At 32.0% G+C, this 23,431-nt stretch overlaps 1 protein-coding gene across 1 annotated transcript; it reads left to right on the top strand.

The window, feature by feature from the left end:
* The first annotated feature begins 18,870 nt into the window (after positions 1-18,870).
* LOC142626473 (putative indole-3-acetic acid-amido synthetase GH3.1) lies at positions 18,871-21,341 on the top strand. The gene is made up of 3 exons (XM_075800301.1): positions 18,871-19,319; positions 19,429-19,530; positions 19,624-21,341. Exons 1-3 carry the CDS (start codon positions 18,985-18,987, stop codon positions 20,996-20,998), a joined length of 1,812 nt encoding a protein of 603 aa, XP_075656416.1. The 5' UTR covers positions 18,871-18,984; the 3' UTR covers positions 20,999-21,341.
* Positions 21,342-23,431: the final 2,090 nt, after the last annotated feature.

Here is a 23,431-nt window from a genome sequence, read left to right as displayed (position 1 = left end):
TGACTTTATGTTTTTTGTTTCCTTTTTTTAATGAATGAATAAGATACCCTTTACTAAAATGAGAAATAGAGATGGGAAGCCACACATGCATGTGAAGGGATCTGAGAGAAGGGAAATTTTGCTCCTACAAAATACATGAAAGTTTGTTTCTCATTTTACATGGGAATCTGGCCAAAAATTAAATAGAGAGAGAGAGTCTCCTCCTAGTCTTTTATGTTGTGCTTAGCCTCACCAGTTCTTAATTAGAGTCTATATATGGAGTCAAGTCAACTGATTAAAGAAGGGTTTAATAAACTTTTAGTATGATTTAGTAAAGAAAACTGCAAAACATTATATTTGTACTCCACAGAATTGTCTAGTTATCAGTGCATTTGAAGAGAACAAACGGACCCACATGTATCAGCACAAGATTCTTTTAGTTTCAAGATATCAATGACAACCATGCACATTAAAATTGAAATCCATGATTAATTAGTAGGAGGATCGATTAGCATGAAATATGCAAGAGCATTGAGGCATGGTACACGACGGCTAGGAAATATGAATACTAAGTAAAAGAGGAAAAACATTGAGTGATCTAAAAAGGCCTTATCCTTCTACTCCTGCTCCCTTAAATAATTAAATAAAAACTTACAAGTGCTGAAGTGCATGCTTAACTATTAACAAGATTAGGAAGAAGAAGATAATACAGTGCTTCAAACTTGAGGTATTTTTCACCAAAAAATAAAAAGAGGGATAACTTTTCTGGGCAGTGTAGGGTAAGTAATGATCGTTGCAGTCGTGGACCTCCTTGAATGATAGAGAGAGAGAGAGAGAGAGAGAGAGAGAGAGAGAGAGATATGGCTTTTATTTTCGTCTTTTCTAGATGCATGCACGAAACTGACTTGGGTCTGATATGCCGTGCACGGGAACCATTGCAAATGTGATTTGTTACATGTTCACATCGCAACCCTTCAAGTTATAGAAGTACTAAATCCAATTCTTATCCATGCATTCACATACATAGGCATGAGCCACATCTTCAATCTAGGCCTCAAATTCTGTCAAAAAGCTTATAATTTACTTTGACTCACAACTCAAAAGTAATTATTAGTAGTACTATTCATGCTTCACGCTTAAAATCTCATGGTCTACATTCTGATTAACTAGAGAATTTTTATGCCAATTCATTAGACTTGATCCTCTTATGGAGCATGTATGCATAGGCTTGACTTTTCCTTCAAATATGATACAGCAACAGAATGTCAATGTGGTTGAATGGCGGTATTTCGTTTAATCTTTAAGGCGTTTATATATTTGGAAATCAATGATCAATCTGCAAATTGAATTTAATTGTTTTATGAAGTAGATAATAAGATGTCTTCTTCTTCTTTTTTTTTTTTTTTTAATGAACGAGTTTGACCCTTCAGGGACAATATGTCTTGTACTCCTAGTCCTATCTGCTTATTTAAAATTATCATCAGCAAGTTTTTTTTTTTTTTTAAATTAAAATTATATTCATTCAATAATTTCCCGCAGCATGTCAACATCTTTCTAAGCAAAGCTGCTGTAGTAGAAATGAGCATCATTCACAGAATCTCTTTGTGGAAATTCTTAAAGATATTGTGTTCCCTTATGTTCATCTCCTTATTTTTCATCTTCTTTAACACGTACCCAATCTATCTCTGCAAACTAGTCGGCAAGTCGGTGTAGAGTATATATCATGTATTTTCTCAACTGTTAGGGTATGTTTGATAGATGGTAATAGACACTGTAATGTAATAGTTGTCCTATAGTTTAACTATTTTTTTTAGTTTGGTTATATTTTTATTATAAGGAATTGTTATTTCTTAAGAATAACTATTCTTCAGTAAAATGGTTTTTTTTTTTTGAGAAACCAGTAAAATGGTTGTATTAACTATTTTTCAGTAAGTGAAATAATTTCAAAATTTAATAAATTTCCAAATAAAAAAACTTTCCATATACATCTAACAATTATAAAAATAAAAAATCATAAAAAATAACATATATCTCTCTTAAATTTTAAAAATAAATTTTTTTAAGGAGATATAATTGTATGGGTAAAATATTTTCTAAAATAAATCTTAAATTTTATTTTAATGTTATAACTCACAACCAAACTTATGAATATGTTTAGTTATTAAATTAAAACACATTTTATTTCTAGTAATAAAGATTACAATTCATGTCGTAATCTCCATTCAATATACCAAATGTACCCTTCATTTTAGATACTATGCTTGTCATATAGAAATTTAACAAGTGTGTAATGATAAATTATCAATTGTTCCAAAAGTTTATATTGTTAAGAGATTGTGAGTTTAATCATTTAGTCATAATTCTAACACTCCTCCTTAACAAAGAGCAATTATAATGAAATGGACGCTACAAGTTAAAATTCTATTTATTTTTCTGAAAAAACAAATCCCTATTAATAAGTTGAGTCCAACACGTGAGATTTTTAACATTTTAAATAAGAAGTAAAGTAAAAACATGGATTTAACTCAGGATTTTTAACTTTGATATCATGATAAATTACGAATTGTCTCAAAAACTTAAACTATTAAGAAATTATAAATTTTAATTATTTAATCATAATTCTATCAGGGTGGTATTGCTAAAAAAGAGAAAAGAGGCCTTGTATCTGAATGCTTCCAACATCAGACCATTAACAATATGTCAAAAAATAATAAAATTGATTTGGATACAAAAAAAAGAAAACTAAACTAGAAAGTCTAAGTAATATAAAAAGATTGTTAGACATGAGCGCGGATAATAGTAATATCTTGATAAATGGTAAAATGAAGAAAACTCAATAAAGTTGATAATGATAATGTCTTGAGTCTTGTCCATGTATCAGTTGCTTTATGAGCGGTATGGTACATTAATCACGAAGAGAAAGATTACCAGTTAACTAAAGTGTACATGCGTGTGTGGCAAAGACAGCAAAAGTACAGGCTGCAACTAGTGAAAGATGAGTTGCAACATTAGGCACAATTGTGAATCTAGTGTTGCAATATCGAAGAAAGTAGGTCTGCCTTTTCAATAAACTTGTTCTCCATTGAAAGATGACATGACTCTTGGTGTGTGTATTAAGCAACATAAATACAAATAAATAAAATAATTGAAAAAAATCTAGTGCGCTTATTCTTACAAAAAAAAAAAATATATATATATATATATAATAACCTTATAATTAATAATTAAGTTGCTAATTCAATTGACAAGTCATGATCTTTCAAGTTAGTGATTATAATATTGTAACTTGTGGAAATGAATTTCTGTAACTTAACAACAAACTCTTTCGAACAAACTTTAATTTTTACAGTTCATTTTGTGTAGTAGTTACGGCTTCCAAATGTACCATGTTGAATTTGATTAAAGAATTTAAATTACAAAACTTAAAAGAACTGCAATTAAGTTTTATTCAACTTTATAAATGTTCGTCAGCACGTACACAAACTGAAGAAAAAAAAATCTTTAGGACAGCCCAACAGCAACGCATGTGGATTGTGGAAGACATCTTGCCAACACAATTTAAGTGGTGAATCTTTTACCAGTCAGACGCCACAAGACTTTTTAGATTATTAAGAAAAAGAGGACAAATTCGTTTGGGGCACTAACATTAACAAGTACTACATGTTGTACACGGTTGTATTTGTTGAGTAAAGTTAGGGCACAACATGTTCGCAACACAATAAAGTTTAGGTAACAATAAATTACTAATGATGGGTAAAAAGAGTAATATCATTAGACCCAAATGAAAATAATTAACAGTAGTTACAAGCATTTGCATTAGTCAAGGTAAAATAGAAAAAAAGTTTAGTGCTTAATTTTACACATTCAAGTCCTAAAATCACCCACACCAATCAAGCTAAAAATTTGTAAATTTGCAAAGTTACTACAATAACAGTGTAAATTTACACTAGAACTGTTCATTTTGCATATAGATTTTTATTTTTTCTTTACGTATTCTAAAGGTGAAGGAAGATAGTGAATAATAGTTATATGTGTGAAGAAAGAAAATAATTAAAAATAATAATATTTTAATGAAATACAATGTAAAATAAATAATTTGACAGGAGTGTTTTTTAAAAATGGTTGTGTAAAATAAGAAAGTAAACTCTTATATTAAAATAAACATGAATTTTTGCACAAACTTATACAAATGCTATAAGTTTTGTTTTTTTTGTTTTTTTTTTTGAGAAATGAAAAAGAAGACTCACATATGTTAATCATTGTTTCATGCTCTACAGTATATTTGGTATGCCCATAGGTACCACCAACTCAAACGGAACCTCGGAAAATGTTTTGTTTTAATCAGTGAAAGAGAATGCTGTGATCGAAGCACTATTATTTGTCTGGAAACTTTCCGTAATCGTATTTGTTTGGACCGCTTGAGTTGAACGAACCACTTCGCGCATGTGTACATTGCACTAGAAATCATTGGGATCTATAGCTGTACGTGTAGCCCAATCAATGCATGACGAATGCGGAAACAGGCCAAGATTGCGGTCCTACAAATTGTTTTGCATGTTTACCCTGTTTTCCTCGTTTTTGAAATTAACCATTTTACCGTGAAAAAAAGATAGGAACTCAATGCTATGCTACCTTCTATTTTTCGAGGGTATGGTAGCATAATGTATTTTCAAGTATTTTGATATCAATTATTTTGCAAGAAGAATAAAAATTGAAGTTAAAATTAAACCCTTGAAATAAACGAATAGAATCATTGTGTACCATACTTTAGAGGCGCAACGAAAGAACCCAAACAAATCCTGAGCTTTGCGAAGTTGTTGAGAATCTATTTATAAACTTCTCTTTCTTCAGTAAACATTTTCCTTTAGTTTCCACCAAAAGGGAAAAATAAAACTTTTTATTTGAATTTAAGATTAAGGGAAAAAAAGAAAAAATAGTTTGTTTAATTCCTTGAAAACTTTTTGTTGTCTCTATTCAGTAACAAATTTATTTGAATTTTGTTTTCATTTTAATGTATCTTTGCGGTACTAAATTGTAATTTGGAATGATTTACTTAAGAGATTTGGATGGTCTACATTTTCTAAAATACTTTACCAAATAAATTTCTTTAAATCTTAACAATTTTTTAATGATTTAATGGTCTAGATTTTGTCATTTTAGCATTTCACACTAACAATAATTTTAATTGTTTTGTTTGTAACATTGTTTATTATTTTAAGGACATTGTTAGTGGAATGTTGACATAACAGAATCTAGACTATTAAATCATTAAAGTGTGATTAGAATTTAAGGAAATCTATTAATAGAGTACCCTAGAAAATGATCTAAAGGATGTGAGTCCTTACTTAAACTTCTCTCTCACATTTGAAAAGTTGCATGGATAAAGATCTCATGACCTTAAGGCGACCTAACTAGCCCATAAGATCCACGTGACAGGCAGTTTGGATGAGAGTGCTGATTGTGCACTTTGTGACCCCCATGCGACCTTAGGGAGCATCCAAGTTGCGAATTGCACGATTTATGTACTTTGCTTCCTAGACTGATCTTGGCCAATGTATTTCTACCAACACACACACATACATCTTTAAGGCATGGCAAGGGCTTCTAATAAGGGTTTAAGCAAACCCTAGAAATCATATAGACATCCAAGAGAAGCCTCATTGAGTGTAAGAAAAGAGAAAACCTTTATTTAGAGAAAAACACATTACATCCTCTCTTTTCCATCTCCTTCAATATTTATTAAGATTTTGCATTCCCTTTCCTCACCCATAAACACAGACCTTCCGAGTGAGAGAAAGCTAATAGAAACTTGAGAAGCTACATTCAATCCAATTTCTATTGGTGGTGTTTCTATTGGTGCTTCAATGGAGGGTCTCCGGTAAGGTAGATGAAGAAATGACTTGAGGAAGTTGATTGCTAACTGAAGCTTAGAGGGCTTGAGTATATTGGGAGAAATAGGCTTGGAGGATTTATGTTCATTCATGTACTGCAACTATTCATTCTAGTAGAGATTTCTGACGGGTGGTCGGAGGAGAGGTTTTTATGCTCAATATTGCTTGGGTTTTCCTCTTCCTAAACACGTCTTGGTATTTAGTGTGGTTTGCTTGCTTTTTCCTTTATTTCCTTTGCACTTTGTTATTGCCATGTTTTGAGTAGTGTAGCTTGTGTTTAGTTTTAGTCTTGGTATTTAGTGTGGTTTGCTTGCAATAATATGTTTAGTTTTAGTTCAAATTAGTTTAGCTATAAAAAGCTTGCTTTAGGGTTCTAAATACTTGCTAGGGTGTTTATAGCATCTTTCAGTTCTCTTTCTTATCTGTTTCTCTTTTTATGGAGATCACTTACAAGTTACAACTAATTAAGAACTAGAATCCTTTTATTTCTCAAGTATTCAACATTGCATAATTTATGATGCTAGATTGTTCAGCTTGTTCATATCAAATATGTCTGCTACCTATCAATGGGGTAATCTTGTCCAAGCGATCAATCTTCAAACATAAGTGATAATTCCCAGCTTTGTTCTCATTTTACTTAAAACTTAATCTAAATAAGATCTAGGTGATGGCTTTTAGGTTTTCTGTCCCTTCTTTTTTTCTTCAATTAAAATTTTTATTATATAGTTTTGGTTTGTAACCACTTGTGTTGGTTTAGGAAATACCTTTTGTTGAAGGTAATTTACACTTAATAAAAGAAAATAATTAAAATACAATGATTTAATATATTTTTTCTGTAAAAAAGTTTATAATTTGAATCAATAACTTCTTACAATTTGTCTTGACCAATTTTCATATTCTTAAAATGCTAAAGGATCGTTTCATTATCAATCCTATTACAAAGAATAATTTAACCAATTTCAAAACATTTTTAAAACATAAATTTATAATTTTTTTTTTTTTTATCTAAAGGTGGGACAGTTAAAATAACAAGAATTTTGTACTATTTAGTAAAGTGTTCAACTAAACTTGTCAATACTTAATTAAACTTATAGAATATATAATATTAAAAAGTAAAAAATTGAAACCCTAAAAGAACCATTTCAATTCTTTATATTAAATTATTACTTGCATTAATTTTTTTTTTAAAGAGAGAAACTGTGAATTAATGTAATATTTAATATAAGTAATTGACCAAGTCAACATAAATGCAACCTTCCCCTAAAAAAAAAAAAAAAAAAAAAAACATAAATGCAACCTAATATAAGATTTAAGTTTTATATAATTTTTCCATTGATTATAACCTAAAGAGGGAATGAGAAAAATCCCACCTTTAGGGGAGAGAGAGGGGCGAGGGTGTTGATCTGAGTAACAAGCTGTAGGGAATTTTTTTTAGACACCATGTCAAAAAGAAGGAAACAGAGGTGGTTATTTCTTTAGTTTTGGGACCATTTTTTTTTTTATACATACTATTCTTTATCTTTTTCTATCTTATCTGTTCATAAGTGTCTAAGATGTTAAAGATCTCTACTATTCTTTATCTTTTTCTATCTTATCTATTCATAAGTGTCTAAGATGTTAAACATCTCTGGTTTCTTTTTAAATGCTCTGAAGTTATGTTAGGTTCATATTTTATATGTTGCTACGTACGTACAATTGCAAACAGAATATCATACGCTCTAATATTATTTAAGCTTAATTTTTTTTTTAAATTTTAGTGGGCATATAAGTTGCACCCACTTCAATACTATATGGCTATGCCAATAGGAGGAGAGCGGAACTAATTATCACTTCCTTTATTTTTTATGCTTTAATATATGATATGAGGGATGAAAGAATGACTGTAGAATATATGATAGGAGAGCGGAAATATATGCTTTATTGTTAAATTTTCTTTCTATTTGTGTTTGACTGTAGAATGAATATGAGAAAAAAAATGATAAAGTATTTATGTAAATTTAACAATTGTTGGGGTTTAGACCTCGGTCAGTGGATTACTTAGAGAAATAGCCAAGTTAAAAATTATTATAATTATGCAATTTACCGATTCAAAAGTAAATATGTTAAGTATGTTATATCAAGATAAATAATAAGATTTGACTTACCTCCACTACTTTTTAACTGAACATTTCTTATTGTTTTAAATACATATTGACAAGTAGTTGTGGGTTTTAAGTTTCTCATTAAAATTAAAAGAGATTCTAGTTAAAAAAAATACTGGAGGTAAATTAAACCCTAAATAATATGCCACCAACCGCACAAAATCAAACACAATGAAAACAAAGATATGCAAGAAAAATTAATAAAAAAACATTCCAAAGAAAAAATCATGCGGGGAAAACCTTCCCCAAATCCCAACAAAGCAAATTCAGTATAGCAAGAGAAATTATTACAATCTCAATAAAAACATTTGTCTAGACTCCATGACATGTAGAAAAATTACAGCTGTAAATATTTTATTGAACCAAAACATTTGGACTCATCACCTATATATATTGCCCCCACAAATGACGCACATGTGATCACAATTGGAACCTTCGATCGACTCCAAGAACATCCTAGAGATTTCTTCACATCAGCAGCCTGTACTCATTGTCTTCAATCACCGTGTTGGATCAATCTCTAGACATCGATCTCAAGTATTTAGCTTGAATCAAATTTTCTAATATGGAACGACAATATCCTCTCTAGTGTGCTTTGATGTTTGTTTTAAAACTGACAGTAGCTAGGGCATGAAATTACAAGTACAATCGAATTTTTGATATTAAAACACCTTAGCCACAAATTTCGATCAATTAATTAAGTAGTGATAAAAAATTTGTCGAACTTCAATCGAAGAGCTGTCGAACTCTGAGAGAATTGTACATTTGACTTATTTTCTTGCACAGATGAGTTGTTTCTTTATCACTTCATATAAGACACGTTACAAACTCAATTTTGACACGCATCATGGAATTCCCCAACACTATCCTACGACCTTAACAACAAACAAGTAAGACAAGTAATAAAATTTATTTAGACAAGATAAAATTTTAATAAAGCTAAAAGTGGAAGATAATAACCATTATTTAGACCTGAAATCCTCTCTGTTCAACTTCCTTCTATTTTAAAAAGCAGCGAAAATAAAGAACTTAAATTTGAGGGGAATCTATCTCTCTCAAAGTCTCCCAAATTCTCTCTCTCTCTCGCAAATATTTATTAAAAAAAATCTAAACAATGGAATCATTGGAATACAATCTCTTACCCATTTGTGGATTCCAGTTAGCTCAACTTGTAAAACCTTTAGTGGTTGAATAAGTTTTCTTATCCTATAGCAGTGGTTTGAAAACGCTGTAATAGGTCTACCTATACCAGCAGTTTCTAAAACCACCGCTATAGGACTCCTATAGCAACAGTTTAAAAAGCGCTACTATTGAATTGATGTAATAAGACTACCTATACTAACGGTTTTTGAAAGCACTGCTATAGGGTGACCTATTACTGCGGTTTTGAAAAGCGCTAGGAAAAAAATGTTGGTGCAGGACAAGTTTTATGTAGTGATTTGGTTTGTTCTTCACCTTTTTTTTTTTTCCCTTTTTAGTTTTGGCCAATTTCTTTTACTCCCTCTCAATTTAGGGGCATTTGGTTCGTCGTGATATTACATTATTTTAATTTTATATTAATGTTATCTCAATACAAGAATATAACATTACATTATTTAAGAAAGTAAGGAGATTAAGATAATGTGATATATTTTGTAATTTTAAATTATGGTAGTATTAAAAAAATAAAAAATAAATAAAAAATTTTAATGTCACATCATCATAATGTGCATCATATTAAAGTCACGTTACAATGAACCAAAACTCTCCACTGTAAATAACATTTTATATTCATCAGTTATTACGCATGTATGATGTATCCAAAGGACAAGGCCCTAGCACTGCACAGAGATGATAACTTGTCCCGCCACCTGCGTCATTCATGATGATCCTGATGATCTCCAACTTGATTGTGCCTGTCGACTTCAATGCTAGCTTCACAAGCTTCGAATAATATGGATATCAATATATTTGCATGACTGGAAGAACGACAAACTGGGGAAAGCTTTGAGGGTCAAGGTCAAGGACCCTACATGCATGTTGCATGTTGTTAACAAGGGACCACACTAAATCACTAATCTAGGGTAGATTTCGGTCTGCTAGCCTAATGCTTTGTATAATTACATTGTTGAATAGTGGCCCCTATTTTTTTAGGGAATAGGGGTACCTTATATGCTTCAGGTTTGGGCATTTTAAAGGTGCAATAGCCTAAGTTGATCAGTGGGATGGCCATTTTCAAGATTTTTCTTTAGTGTAGTATTGCCCTAGGGTTCGTTTTAAAAAAATAAAAAAAATTTTGAAGGTTCTTTCCAGCATGCGGATTAGTTCTCCATCACATGGGTACGAAATTACTAATTGAAATTTTGTACCTTTAGTGCCCTTAAATCATCCAAAAGTATAAAGATCAATTCTGTTCAAGAAATAAAAATATAAATATAACTCTATATATTGATGTCTAGTTAACATCGTGTTGAGTATACATGTATGAGTGAAGTTTCACATTAAATAAGTCCAAACTTGTAAGTCCAAATCCAGTTACTATTAATCCTAAATTCAAGACATACATCATGGTGGACTTAATCCTAGTTTAACATTTTCCGACATGACCGGTGCCCCATTCGATCACAATCAACTAACTCAAGACTCAATGACATGAATCCCAGATCTGATTAGGTATATATGGATGGAAATCTTTCAAACGATTTGGTCTGCATGTTGATATGAGTGCATAAAAGTGCAGTGTACTAAACTTGAAAATTCAAATTGGTTTTCTTGACGCCACCGATCATCTACTGCTTCAAAGTGACAAATCCAGTTACTCCAACCAATCACCTTGACCATATGTTTGTTTGTTGACAATAAAAAAGATTAAAAGTCAATTAGTTGGAAAATTTAAGAGGTTTTAGTCAGTATTTTGTCGTAGTATTTCAGGACAAGAGGCCTGGCTGGCCAAGTGGATGTTTAACTGAATTTTGACGGAATTGTAAAATCTAATTTGATGAGAATTTTCAATTTGAAGTTTCCATGAACTGCCTATAAAACTACTAGCTATATAAATTAATTATGCTTAGGATTAGGATAAAGATTTGGGTTGCACTCGTTTGTCGTAGACATAGACATTGACATCATGCATGCTTGAGCACGGTAAATTGGTATGGCCTTATTAATTATTATTAAGTGGTAGATGACTAGATGGTAGTTCGGGTGTCAAGTGTCAACCTGCATGAAATTTTTTTTCTATAAACAACTATTAACAAATCCTTTTTTTGAGAAACTACTCATCAATCATAAATCACTTTTTTTTTTTGAGAAACCACTAAATCATAAATCATGATCTCATAACCTCATAACCCACGGTCATAGCTTTTTTTTTTTTGATTAATTAGAATTCTTTGTTCGACAGCTGGTTTTAATATAATATAGAAAAAAAAATCTAGTGATATTCTGCAGCTGGTTGACATTTTATTTGGGTGTTTAAAAATTATGAAATTGATATTTTTTTAAATATTGGTTAAGTGCATATAACGACCCAAAATTATGGTGATATTTATAACTTATGCCTAAAAGTTTGAGAATTTGTAATTAACACCTTATAAGAATTTGTGTCAATAACTTAATATGCACCCAACCGTCCAAAATAAGAGGGTTAAAGTTAAGGGAAAAAAAAACTTACATACACACGCAGTTTTTTGAGTCATGATTTTTATGCAAAAGTGATGATGTGTGTACTGTATGTGTGAAATAGATATTTTTCTGAAGTTAATAGTCTTGTCACTTGTGGATGATCTTCAGCAGGCAAAAAGATGGATCTACGATTTTCAAAACAACAAATCATAACTAAATACCTATAAACCAAAGTCTCCCATCTCTCGTACACACACAGACTCATGATAATTGTGTTTTGTTGTGAGTTGGAATTATGGTGTCGATTGGGATGGCTTCAGGGACAATATGGATGAGTTTTATTAATCTCTCTATAATAATAATTCCAAAACTTATAATAGGCCAAATATAAGGATTATGACACCAGAAATTGGCTATAAGATCCACTTTCTCTCTCACGAAAATATTTACAAGTTAAATAAACTTTTTTATTAGCTATATATCCTTAAACCCCAATGCCAAAATTAAAAATTAGTAACTATAGTCTATAATCGCTAATTCTAATTCTAATCTACATCTATGTCCTTAAAATAAATGTCGATTTCTTTTTAAGGGCATGCAAGCCGATGTGAATTGCAGAGGCCACAACAGTACGTCTAACACAGCAATAAGTTTGCAATACTCTTAATTTGCTAAGTCTAGTTCTTCCTAGCTATCTCAGAAAGCAAATGACAAAGCGAAAAATTACGAATGCAGAGCACTTTTTTTTTTTTGCCCCCATATTAAGGAATATATAATGACAATTCCATTTGATTCAACCTGTGGGATGCAGGTACAAAGGTTTTTTTTTTTCTTTTTTTTCTTTTTCTTTCTTTTTTGAGAAACCCTTACACCTGCTTCCCACAGGTTGAATCAAATGGAGTCTCATTATATATGTTCTTTTTTGGGGCTAAAGGCTAAACTGGAATCTCATAATATAAAAGCGAAGTAAATTGTCGACAAATATTGCAAACGACACAGTAGCTATACTACAATGGACCACCAACTTCAGGGTTTACTCAATATGACGAGGCTTTTATAGTTTTATTAGGACTATTCTTTCATTTTCATCTACACTATTCTTTCATTGCAATGCGAATGACTTTTGCAGCACTTAAGAAGTCACCTGCTGTCCATTTTAGAGCCTTAAAGACTAATTTCACCTTCAAAAATGTTGTTTTTTTGGTAAGTTCACATTCCAATTTTAGTTAAGAAGAAAACTAGATTTCGTCTCCAATCAGAGCTACATGAACTATTCATTCCAATCAGTGAATCTCTATTTGAATTGAAAGCCTTATCGCATTCTTATTTCCATTTCAACGGGACCATTGGCTCATTCGTAAAGATGGGGATTTGCTCCCTCAAAGGCTCAAACTTTCGCTGTCAAAATATCGATATTTATTTTGCCTCAATAGGTAATTAATCTACTGGGTTTATCCTAAAAGAGATTATTATTTAATCCTTAAATTCATCATGCCTTAATTTTTCAATATATTTTTTTAGATAAATAATTGTTGAAATAAAGATGAGGGTATTCCAAGAACTTTAGTTAAAATTTTCACAAGATTTACACAATTACAGATGACAGAGTTGAGGCTTATACTCTATAAGTCACTTTTTTTTAAGACGATAGGCACCATCTACCAATTCTTTTGGTGTAGCAAATCAAATAGTTTTGCACTTTGTCCTATTATACAAACAAGCCCAACTATTTAGTTATATATTCTTAGGTCAAGACTTTGTAACTCAATTGATACTTTCTAATGTTGAAAAAATTAGAAACTAACACTAAGCTCCAAACAACTTCGTTAGTTAGCAACATTTCCAAATTACTTAGGAAACTAACATCTCAATTTTAAGAAACTCGATTTTACTCTTCGAACTTGAGTTACAAATTCTCGAGTTTCGTGATTTTTCCAGTGGAACTCTAGTATGAAACAGTCGAATTACATATTGAAACGACAAAGAAGAACAAGGCAGTGAAGAAGCCAGAGAACAAAGAATTTAAAGAAGAAAGAACGCAACAAAGAAGACAGAGATTAACTAAAAAATAAAAAGAAGATGCAAATCAACAAAGAAGAAGAAAGCAAATAAAAAACAACAAACCCAAACCCCTAACAGAAACAACGAACCCAGACCTCCCTAACCACCCACGAACCCAGATCACCCTCGGCTCCGCCCCCGAACAACGAAGGCTGGGACTAAACGGCGAAGGCTCCAAGCGGCGGTGGCAAGGACTCCAGGAGAAGGATTTGTTGCCGAGCTTTTCTTCTTCCTCATTTGTTTGGTTTTCCTCTATCACTTTTTTCTTTAAATGTACAGAGCAGGAACTTGAGTGTTTTATACTCGAGTTCCACTGGAAAAATCATAAAACTCGAGGCTTTGTGGCTCGAGTTGAAAGAGAAAAATTGAGTCTCTTAGACTCAAGATGTTAGTTTTTTAAATAATTTGAAAACATTGCTAACTAACGAAATTGTTTGGGTTTTGGCGTTATTTTCCAATTTTTCTATTTCTAATGTTTCTAAATTCCAATAGAGACATTCAATATTCAAATCCCTTTTCTCCCATTGTAACTATCAAATTATGAACAAAAAAAAAAAAAAAAAAACAGTTATGTAGTCTCAAAAGTCTACATCACTTGTAAGATAAGAAACACCTTAAAGTAATGTGTTTCTTACCTAGACATAATGGTATAATGATGTGATAATATGGGTATGAAAGATCAAATTTGTTTTATTCTTGTGTTGTTATCAAGATAAATGAGAATAATTATTCAGGGTGGACCTAGGATTTCAAGTTAGGGGAGCCAAAGTATAAGAAAAAAAAATCCAAATAAGTATCCATATAATACTAAAAAAACTATCAACCAAGATCAATACAGAAAATCATTATTTCTTAATACATTAAGATGCAATCATTTACTAACAAAGACAAAAAAATACAAAATAATATTGTTTCTTAAGAGCACCAACTGTTGCAAAAAAAAAAAACCAAAACTTACTTTTGCTACTTTAATATCGCATTTAAAATGTCTCGTACAATAGTATTTTTGGTATTTGGTGTTCTAAATACTAAATATTTACCATTTAGAACACCTAATGCTAATACGAGACATTTTACACTGTAATGCTAGGCCTCCTTGCCGCCCCCCCCCCCCCAACCTTAGGTCTGTCCCTGAATTATTCCATTATAATTATTTCTTATAATATTGATTCTTATTGCACTGTAACAACCATTTACAATGTACCAAACGTTCTTAGGCCTCTTAAATTAGAAAGACAAATGTATTTTGTTCAATGTATAGTCTTTTTCAACTTTAATTAATTTTAAAATAATATTAAAATTAGATTAATTAATTAAAAATGGTTAAATTTCTGCTCTGTTTAATTAGCTGGAAAACATTTTCCAAAAGTATTACTTATTTTCATGCGTTTGAATGTGACTTTCAAAATAATCTATAGAAAAGAAAAAGAAAAAATAGTTTGTTATGTTGCTTTGATTTACACAAGAGCCATTGATATTTCATGTAAGTGTGGTGGTGGTTTTGGTGGCAGAATTAGAGGTGGTGTGGTGGCAACTGGGTTCTAGCGGTGGCAATAGTGATAGTAATGAAGCTATTGTAGTAGCAACTAGTAAATAGCATATATATATAGTAATAGTAATAGCAATAGCAATATCAATGGTGGACAAAGTATCGTGGTGTAGGAGACTTGGAGTTTTTTATTAGGGTATTTCAATTTATGACATCCGCTTTTGATAATAACTCTTTATCATCAGACTAAGACACTAATCAGTTTTTGGTGAAAGCGAGAATTGAACTCAAATCTCTTATTTAACAATTAGAAACTTTACTAATTAAGCTAATTAGAACCCACAAAAAGACTTGAAGTTGTGTTGTGAAATCGCCTTAACATATTACCACTAATTATAAAGCACATTTAATGCTTTTGAAAGTCCAAATGGAAAAGTGGGCATGCATATTAATGTCCATGATTAGTTTTTTTTTTTTTTTTTTTTTTATACCAGATAAAATTTCTACTTTAACATAATCTAAGTATATATATGTGTGAAACTCCCTCCTGGAGACTTGAATCCCGGCCCTTACCCCCTACATCTTACAAGTATTTATACTTATGAAGTAACCATTGCACCAAGGGTATGCAGTGGTTTTTTCCTTTTTTCTACTACATCTGATTAGTGTAAAACTCTTTTAAAACTCATAAAATACAAATGGAAAAATTGAAATGCCTTTGTCCATGATTCGGTTTTACTTTTTTTTTCTTCCTTCTATATCTGTTGAATAATAATTAAATTTAAGAGATGTAATTTATAGACATTATATTCTAAAATATATGACGAAAACATTAATTTTAAATTGGAAAATTTGAGTGTAATATTAAAATTTGAGAGTAATATTAAAATAGTTTGTATCTCTAACATTATTCTAAATCAATAGTGTGTTCTTCTCAAAAATAAAAAATAAAAATCAATAGTGTGGGTTTTCTAAAAATAAAATAAAAATCAATAGTGTATATTTGAGCCTCAATTTATTTATGAGTGATTTAAGGATGCAATAAAGAGCCTAACTAAATGAATTGACACATAGAATTTATCTAATACATGTCAAAAAAAAAATTTTTTTGGGAGAAATTAATACATGTCAAATATGATGAGGTATGTAAGGGAGTGGGAGGGGTTTCTTTTATTACAAAAAAATTAGTGTGTTTAATAAGGAAAAAAATGCGTGAAGTTTGTCCAAATATCCCAAAAAGTAAAAAAGTTTTAAAAGGTGGTTGAGCATTTAAAGGAGTTAATAGTTTATACAATTTTTTTTTTAATACAAAATAGAATTTCTACTCTAACATAATCTAAATGTATATGTGTGTGAAGTTTCCTCTTAGAGACTTGAACCTTGGCCCTTACCTTCACACCCCACAAACACTTATACATGTAAAGCGACCATTGTTAATGCATTGATAACTTTAAAAAAAAAATTCTATTAGTTTCTACTTAAGATAAAATGATGTGGTGTTGAGTTTTAATCTCTACCGTTGATTTGTTAGTGAGTGATGTAGCTATTTCTCTTTATAACAAAAGGAGATATTTTGTTAAAATTTCATTGGAGGTAAAAACCAAAACTTGAAATCGTGAAATTGATTTTAAAAACCGAATGGTTGTTTTAAGCGGTGTCTTGGAGTATGAGCACGTTGGTTTGGCATTTTAGAGCATTCACAGCAGTGGAGCTAAAAAATTAGCTTTTTAGCTCCACCAAAAGTTACTTTATCTATTTTACCTATACATATCTACACACATACTGCAGCAGTGGATCTATTTTAGCTTTCAACACAATAAAATAATATAAACATCACAATAAAATAATATATCCCACAACTCAAAAAACATTCACAACACCAACTACAATAAAATAATATTTTTTTTGTTTAGCTCTCATGAACAGTGCACATCTATTTATAGATGTGCACTGTTCATTAAAGCTAAAAAAAAATAGATTTAGCTCCACTGCTAGAGCATACTTTTTGGTGTTTGAAGAGCTAAAAAATACCAATATACCAATATACCACCACTGTTGTGAGTGCTCTTATGTCTAAAGTTATAACACATGTATTAACGAGAGTAAATTGTGAAATTGTCTTCTACAATTATATATAGTATATGATTAAATATGATATTATAATTAAAAAAGATATTAAATTAGATTAATCAATCAAAAATACAATTTAATCATTTTATAAAAAATACTTCGACAATAATGTTTAATATTTTAAAACAATAGTTTACAAGTATTTCACACTATGCTTCAAACCAAAGAGTTTTTACTTCTTTTAAGTAAATAAAATCAAAATCAATGGTTAAAGTTCCTTTGGATTCCTTTACTATTAAAGCGTGAGAAGCCACGTAGTATCAATCCTCTATTAGATTCCGAATAATTTATTCTGAGTATTCCACAAGAGATGGAGAAGAAAACAATAATAATGTAGTGCAACAAACATAGAGGTAATGCTAAAGTTAACCTACTCTAATTATATAAAAATCCTACGACAAGCCTAAAAATGAATAAGTACAAAGCAAAAATTCTATCGAAATCGATGTTGAAAAAAAAACCAACGAAGTCACATCCACGTGATTGCTGTACCCCAATATCTTTTTGCAAATAATTATCACTAATTAATATTCTTATGATTATATATGATTAACCATTTTAATATATATTAAATACTATTTTATACAAACACACCAAAATAAAATATTTATCATACTAATTTTCAAATTTTGTTTCTTTGAAAATCTATTCCACGCAAAACATAAGTTGTTTACTGGTATATTTATATTCATATTCTCTAATGAAATTATTTGGTGAAAAAGTCGACTTCAAATATGTTTGGAATTTTAAGATTAAACCATTAATTAATATATAAATAACATGTACGCACATAATTCACTTAATTTAATTAAATAAAATTACATATGACAAATATAAATTATCTTTTTTTTTAATCAGTTTTCAGAGCCAAACTCCATCGGATTCGCAATGAAAACACCCAATTGGTAGGATGTTATTACAATAAAACCTTCCTGACCATACTTGCCACACCTTCTTACCTCCCAACACAATTATATAATAAGTAGAAATAAATAAATAAACCTTTTGACTCCTAGTTAGTTACCCCTCAAAATCATTAACCTAAAATATTCTCTCCTACATAGTCCTAGAGTATAATTTTCTTTTATCTGACAATTCAAAGTTAGGTACTTAGGTTCTCCCCCGTATGCAACACGAATTTCATACCTTAATTTAGTCTTCAGCCATCTCCACACACAACTCTTGAAGCTGGCTTCGTTTTTTTAAGTTTTCACTAATCAGCCGGCAGCTGTCATTGTCGGAGAACAACAAATTCACCCCGAAACGGCCGCGTGGTTCGGCTGACGACTAGGCTTGTACAAGAGACCCTGCTGATGTGGCAAGCACACGGCCCCACCCTGTCACACGACATAAAGACATTCATACGTGTTCTGGGCCCCGCGTGTTACCTTTTGAGGTTCCAGGTTCTGACACAAAAAGTATATTTTTTAATTTAACGTGGTCGCTCAAATCAGCAAAGCGCCGGTAGAGCCCTTCCAAGTTACCATTGGTCCCCGGCATCGTATGACGTGGAAAATGACGTGGACAAACCAGTTTTCATCCTATAAAAGCATGCTCGTTCACGAGCTATAAACTCGCACTTATACATTTTCTGAACTTTGCTCTTGGGACTAAAAAAAACCTGTCTTTATATTCTCAGCTTTCTCTCTCTCTCTCTCTTAGCCCTTTTGTTTTTTGAGTTTTATCAACAATGGCCGTTGGGGAATCACAGTCACAGGTCGCTTCGCCAATTAGGCTTGGCCCTACTGTGTGTGAAAAAGACGCGAAGGCTCTTCAGTTCATCGATGAGATGACAATGAACACTGACGCTGTCCAGGAGAGGGTTTTGGAAGAAATACTGAGTCAGAACGCTGAGACTGAGTATCTCAGGCGATACCAACTCGATGGAGCAACGGACCGTGAAACGTTCAAGTCGAAAATCCCCGTGGTTAACTATGATGATCTCCAGCCTTATATCCAACGTATCGCTAATGGTGATCGCTCTCCGATCTTATCCTCTAGTCCCATCTCTGAGTTCCTCACCAGGTGAGTTTCTTAGTTGCTGTGACTATGTTTTTTAGTATATTTTTTGAGTTGTTACGTGATTTTTTTTTTGTTTTGCTTTTGGGTTAATGAAATTGTGATGAATTTGCAGTTCTGGGACTTCGGCTGGTGAAAGAAAATTGATGCCGACGATTTATGAGGAGTGGGATCGTCGCTCGAAACTGTACAGCCTTCTCATGCCGGTGATGAACCTGTAAGCACATAAATCTTTGACTTGTTAAATATTTCTCGTGTGGCACAAGTTTCACGTTTAACTCTTTTTCTTAATGGTTTTTTTTTCCAACAGATACGTCCCGGGTTTAGACAAAGGGAAGGGACTTTACTTCTTGTTCGTGAAAGCTGAAACAAAGACTCCAAGTGGGCTTTTGGCACGTCCCGTGCTCACCGGCTATTACAAAAGTGACCATTTCAAGACTAGGCCATATGATCCCTATATGGTTTACACCAGCCCAGACGAGGCCATTCTTTGTGCAGACTCGTTTCAAAGCTTGTATACTCAGATGCTTTGTGGCCTCTTGATGCGTGAGGAGGTCCTCCGACTTGGTGCCGTGTTCGCCTCTGGCCTACTCAGAGCCATAAGGTTTCTACAGCTTAACTGGAAAGAACTTGCCCATGACATCTCAACCGGAACTTTAAACTCTAAAATCACAGACCCTTCTCTCAGAGAGTGCATGTCCAAAATTGTGAAACCAAACCCAGAACTTGCTGAGTTCATAACCAAAGAGTGTTCCGGAGAGAATTGGGAAGGAATAATCACAAGAATTTGGCCCAACACAAAATATCTGGACGTGATTGTAACAGGTGCTATGGCTCAGTACAGACCAACACTTGACTATTATAGTGCTGGATTACCACAATCTTGCACTATGTACGCTTCTTCCGAGTGCTACTTTGGGCTTAACCTCAAGCCAATGTGCAAACCTTCTGAAGTGTCCTACACCATCATGCCAAACATGGGTTACTTTGAGTTCTTGCCACACGACCCGAACGCTCCGGCGCTTTCTCGTGACTCACCTCCACGCCTTGTGGACCTTGCCGACGTAGAGGTTGGAAAAGAATACGAGCTCATAATCACCACCTATGCCGGACTCTGCCGATACCGTGTGGGTGACATCCTCCAAGTCACCGGGTTCCACAACTCGGCTCCTCAATTCCGGTTCATTAGAAGAAAGAACGTGTTGTTGAGCATCGACTCGGACAAGACGGACGAGTCTGAATTGCAAAAGGCGATTGACAATGCATCAGAGCTCCTAAAAGAATTCAACACTAGTGTGGTTGAGTACACAAGCTACGGAGACACTAAGTCAATCCCAGGACATTATGTTATTTACTGGGAGTTGCTAGTGAAGGATCCAGGCAATTCACCAACTGAAGAGGTTCTGAACCAATGTTGTTTAGTCATGGAAGAGTCAATGAACTCGGTTTACAGACAAGGCCGAGTGGCGGACAACTCAATTGGACCACTTGAGATCAGGGTGGTTAAAAATGGCACATTTGAAGAGCTCATGGACTATGCAATCTCTAGGGGTGCGTCTATTAATCAATATAAAGCACCAAGGTGCGTGAGTTTCACCCCCATCATGGAACTCCTGGACTCCAGAATAGTCTCAGTGCATTTTAGCCCTGCTTTGCCACATTGGACCCCGCAACGAAGTTGTTGAACAGCCAAAAAGTCCATGCCTTGTTAATGTAATTTAGCTTTTAAAAGTCTCTTTGAATTTGCAGGGTTTGTGTTCGTGTAATAAGTTCAGATCATCTTCTGTGCGCATGATGTAATTGTCTAATGATGTGTTTGTTAGTCCATCGTAAATTATCGTTGTCTTTCTGTCTTTCTTTCAGCTTTGATAAAGTTGAGGAAAAGACTTTGAAAATGTAGGTCATGAACAGCTGTTGTTTCATATATCTTGGATTTGGTGGCAAGAGTTGTAAATTTGCTTATATTTTAAGGGTTGTAATTTGGGTTTATTTGCATGGATTCTAGCGCATGTACTAGATATTCCTCTACAAGTTTGCAGCTTTCATTATTGTGCGGGTAGAAAATTCCCATGAAGATGCGCTTGGTACCTGTTTCCAAAAACAGTTTCTAATTTTAGACAGAAAAACCTGTTCTTGCCCCCAAAAATGATCATTGGTTTGTTCTTCGAATGGAGATTTCAAAGAACAATATTCCAAGAACAGTGAAAAATGAAAATAGAGAACGTAATAAAGATTTCCTCCGTTTCTGGTTTTAGAGAACAACGAAAAACACAAAAACCATGGATGAATGTTCTATAATAAGAGTCCGTTTTGGGAATTGGGATCAGCGATTTTTTTGAAATTGAATTTTTTTTAGTATGGTAAACAATGGTAAAAATTAATAAAAATAATACAATAGGGTTTATAAATAGTACTAAAAACTACAATAAAATATATAAATAATAGTAAAAATAAGTTGAATAGTAAAATAAGTTGACAAAAATAATCTTTGTCAAATGAACAGTAAGCATGATTTTGCCAACTTATTTTACTATTCAGCTTATTTTTACTACTTTTTATAGATCTCACTGCATTTTTAGCACTATTTATGAGTGGGTAGTACTATTTATAGGTCTCACTATACTATTTCAACAAACTTTTATCTTTATCTACAGTACTTTCAACAAAAAAATTTCAGTTTTAGCAAAATAAGCGGATCCTAAACAGATCTAAGTGCACAAAACCATGTATATTAAATAATTTTCTTTCCATTTCCCTGATGGGTTCTCTCTCTCCCCAAATCCCTTACCTTAATACAAATTTCGCCTCTCTTGAAATCCCTAACCCCTTCCACTCTTCTCTGAATTAATCCTCATTTTACTGTTACTAGCACCAACTTCGAGCTCTCTTCCAAGCTCTTTATTTTTTATATTCGCTTCTCCAACCTTAACAACGACAATAATTCTTAGAAGAAGCTGTGGATTGGACCTCATTGTTGTGATAGCAGAATCTCTAACATCAGTCTGTTTTATAGAAGGATTTTTAGATGGTGCTTTCTAACAAGATTGTTGTGGTTATTAACTTATTATAAATTTATTATACATGAATGAAGCCATGTGAAGACTAAATGGGGCCATGCCCCCCCTCCCCCCTACCTTAGATTTTATTTATGTTTTAAACTGTATATTTTTATACGTATGATTTTAAATTTTGGGGTTAAATTTTGTTGGCCCCCCAAATTGTATATCGCCAAATAAATTCATAAAACAAAATGGTTATTTAGTCCATTCTTGTCGTTGATGGAAAAAAAAAAATTCATTTTGCATAAAAAAATCTTTGTTTGTGAACCTTTTTTTCTTTCAAAACAATTATTTTTAATTAGTATTTTAGCTATTTCCTTTTTAGGACCCAAACATATAATAAAAAAACTACAAACTATGTGATTTGGATGTTGTGTTGTTGTTTGACTGAAACCTAAATGATTTGTTTGAGTGTTTTAATATTTTATATCTTAAACTAACAAATTAGACGAATATTGTTCACATTAGAGAATATGGATTGAGATTAGCTACAATAACTTTAATATGCAATACCTTTTTAATGGTTGTGATCAAAAGTTAAGAAGGTAACTTTTAATATCAGCCATTAGATCAAAAAGGTTTAAAAAGTTAAAAACTTAAAAGTCAAAAGAGGTAAAAAGTTGAAATTTTTTGTGAGTAATTTTGGGGTATTGGCTATGGCATCGGATCCAAATCCAAAAAATATAACGTTGAGCAACTGAGGTGGAGTAGTTTTAAAATTTTGTTTGTGTTTTTTTTTTTTTTTTTTTACAAAAAAAAAAAATACTTGGAAACCCTAATTAGTTTTTAGTTAGAAGAATAATGGATATATAATGAGATGATAAATAAAATTTTTATTTTATATGTAGACGATGAGAAAACCAACAATACTTGACTTTTCCAACCATAAATATTATCAAAACTAGACATTACAGCAAAAAATTAAAAAAAAAAAAATTTAACCTACTCTTTGATTTTGTAGATTAAAAGGGAAATTACAACATAAAGTAATTTATTATAAAATCAATCACAGAAGAATTTTGTGATTCAAAATAGCATTAAGTTTTAATTTAATAGCTT

Source organism: Castanea sativa, chromosome 2, assembly GCF_040712315.1.
Source record: "Castanea sativa cultivar Marrone di Chiusa Pesio chromosome 2, ASM4071231v1".
NCBI classification, from domain to species: Eukaryota; Viridiplantae; Streptophyta; class Magnoliopsida; order Fagales; family Fagaceae; genus Castanea; species Castanea sativa.
Note: the sequence above shows the minus strand (reverse complement) of the source record. Positions and strands in the feature narration are given on the sequence as shown.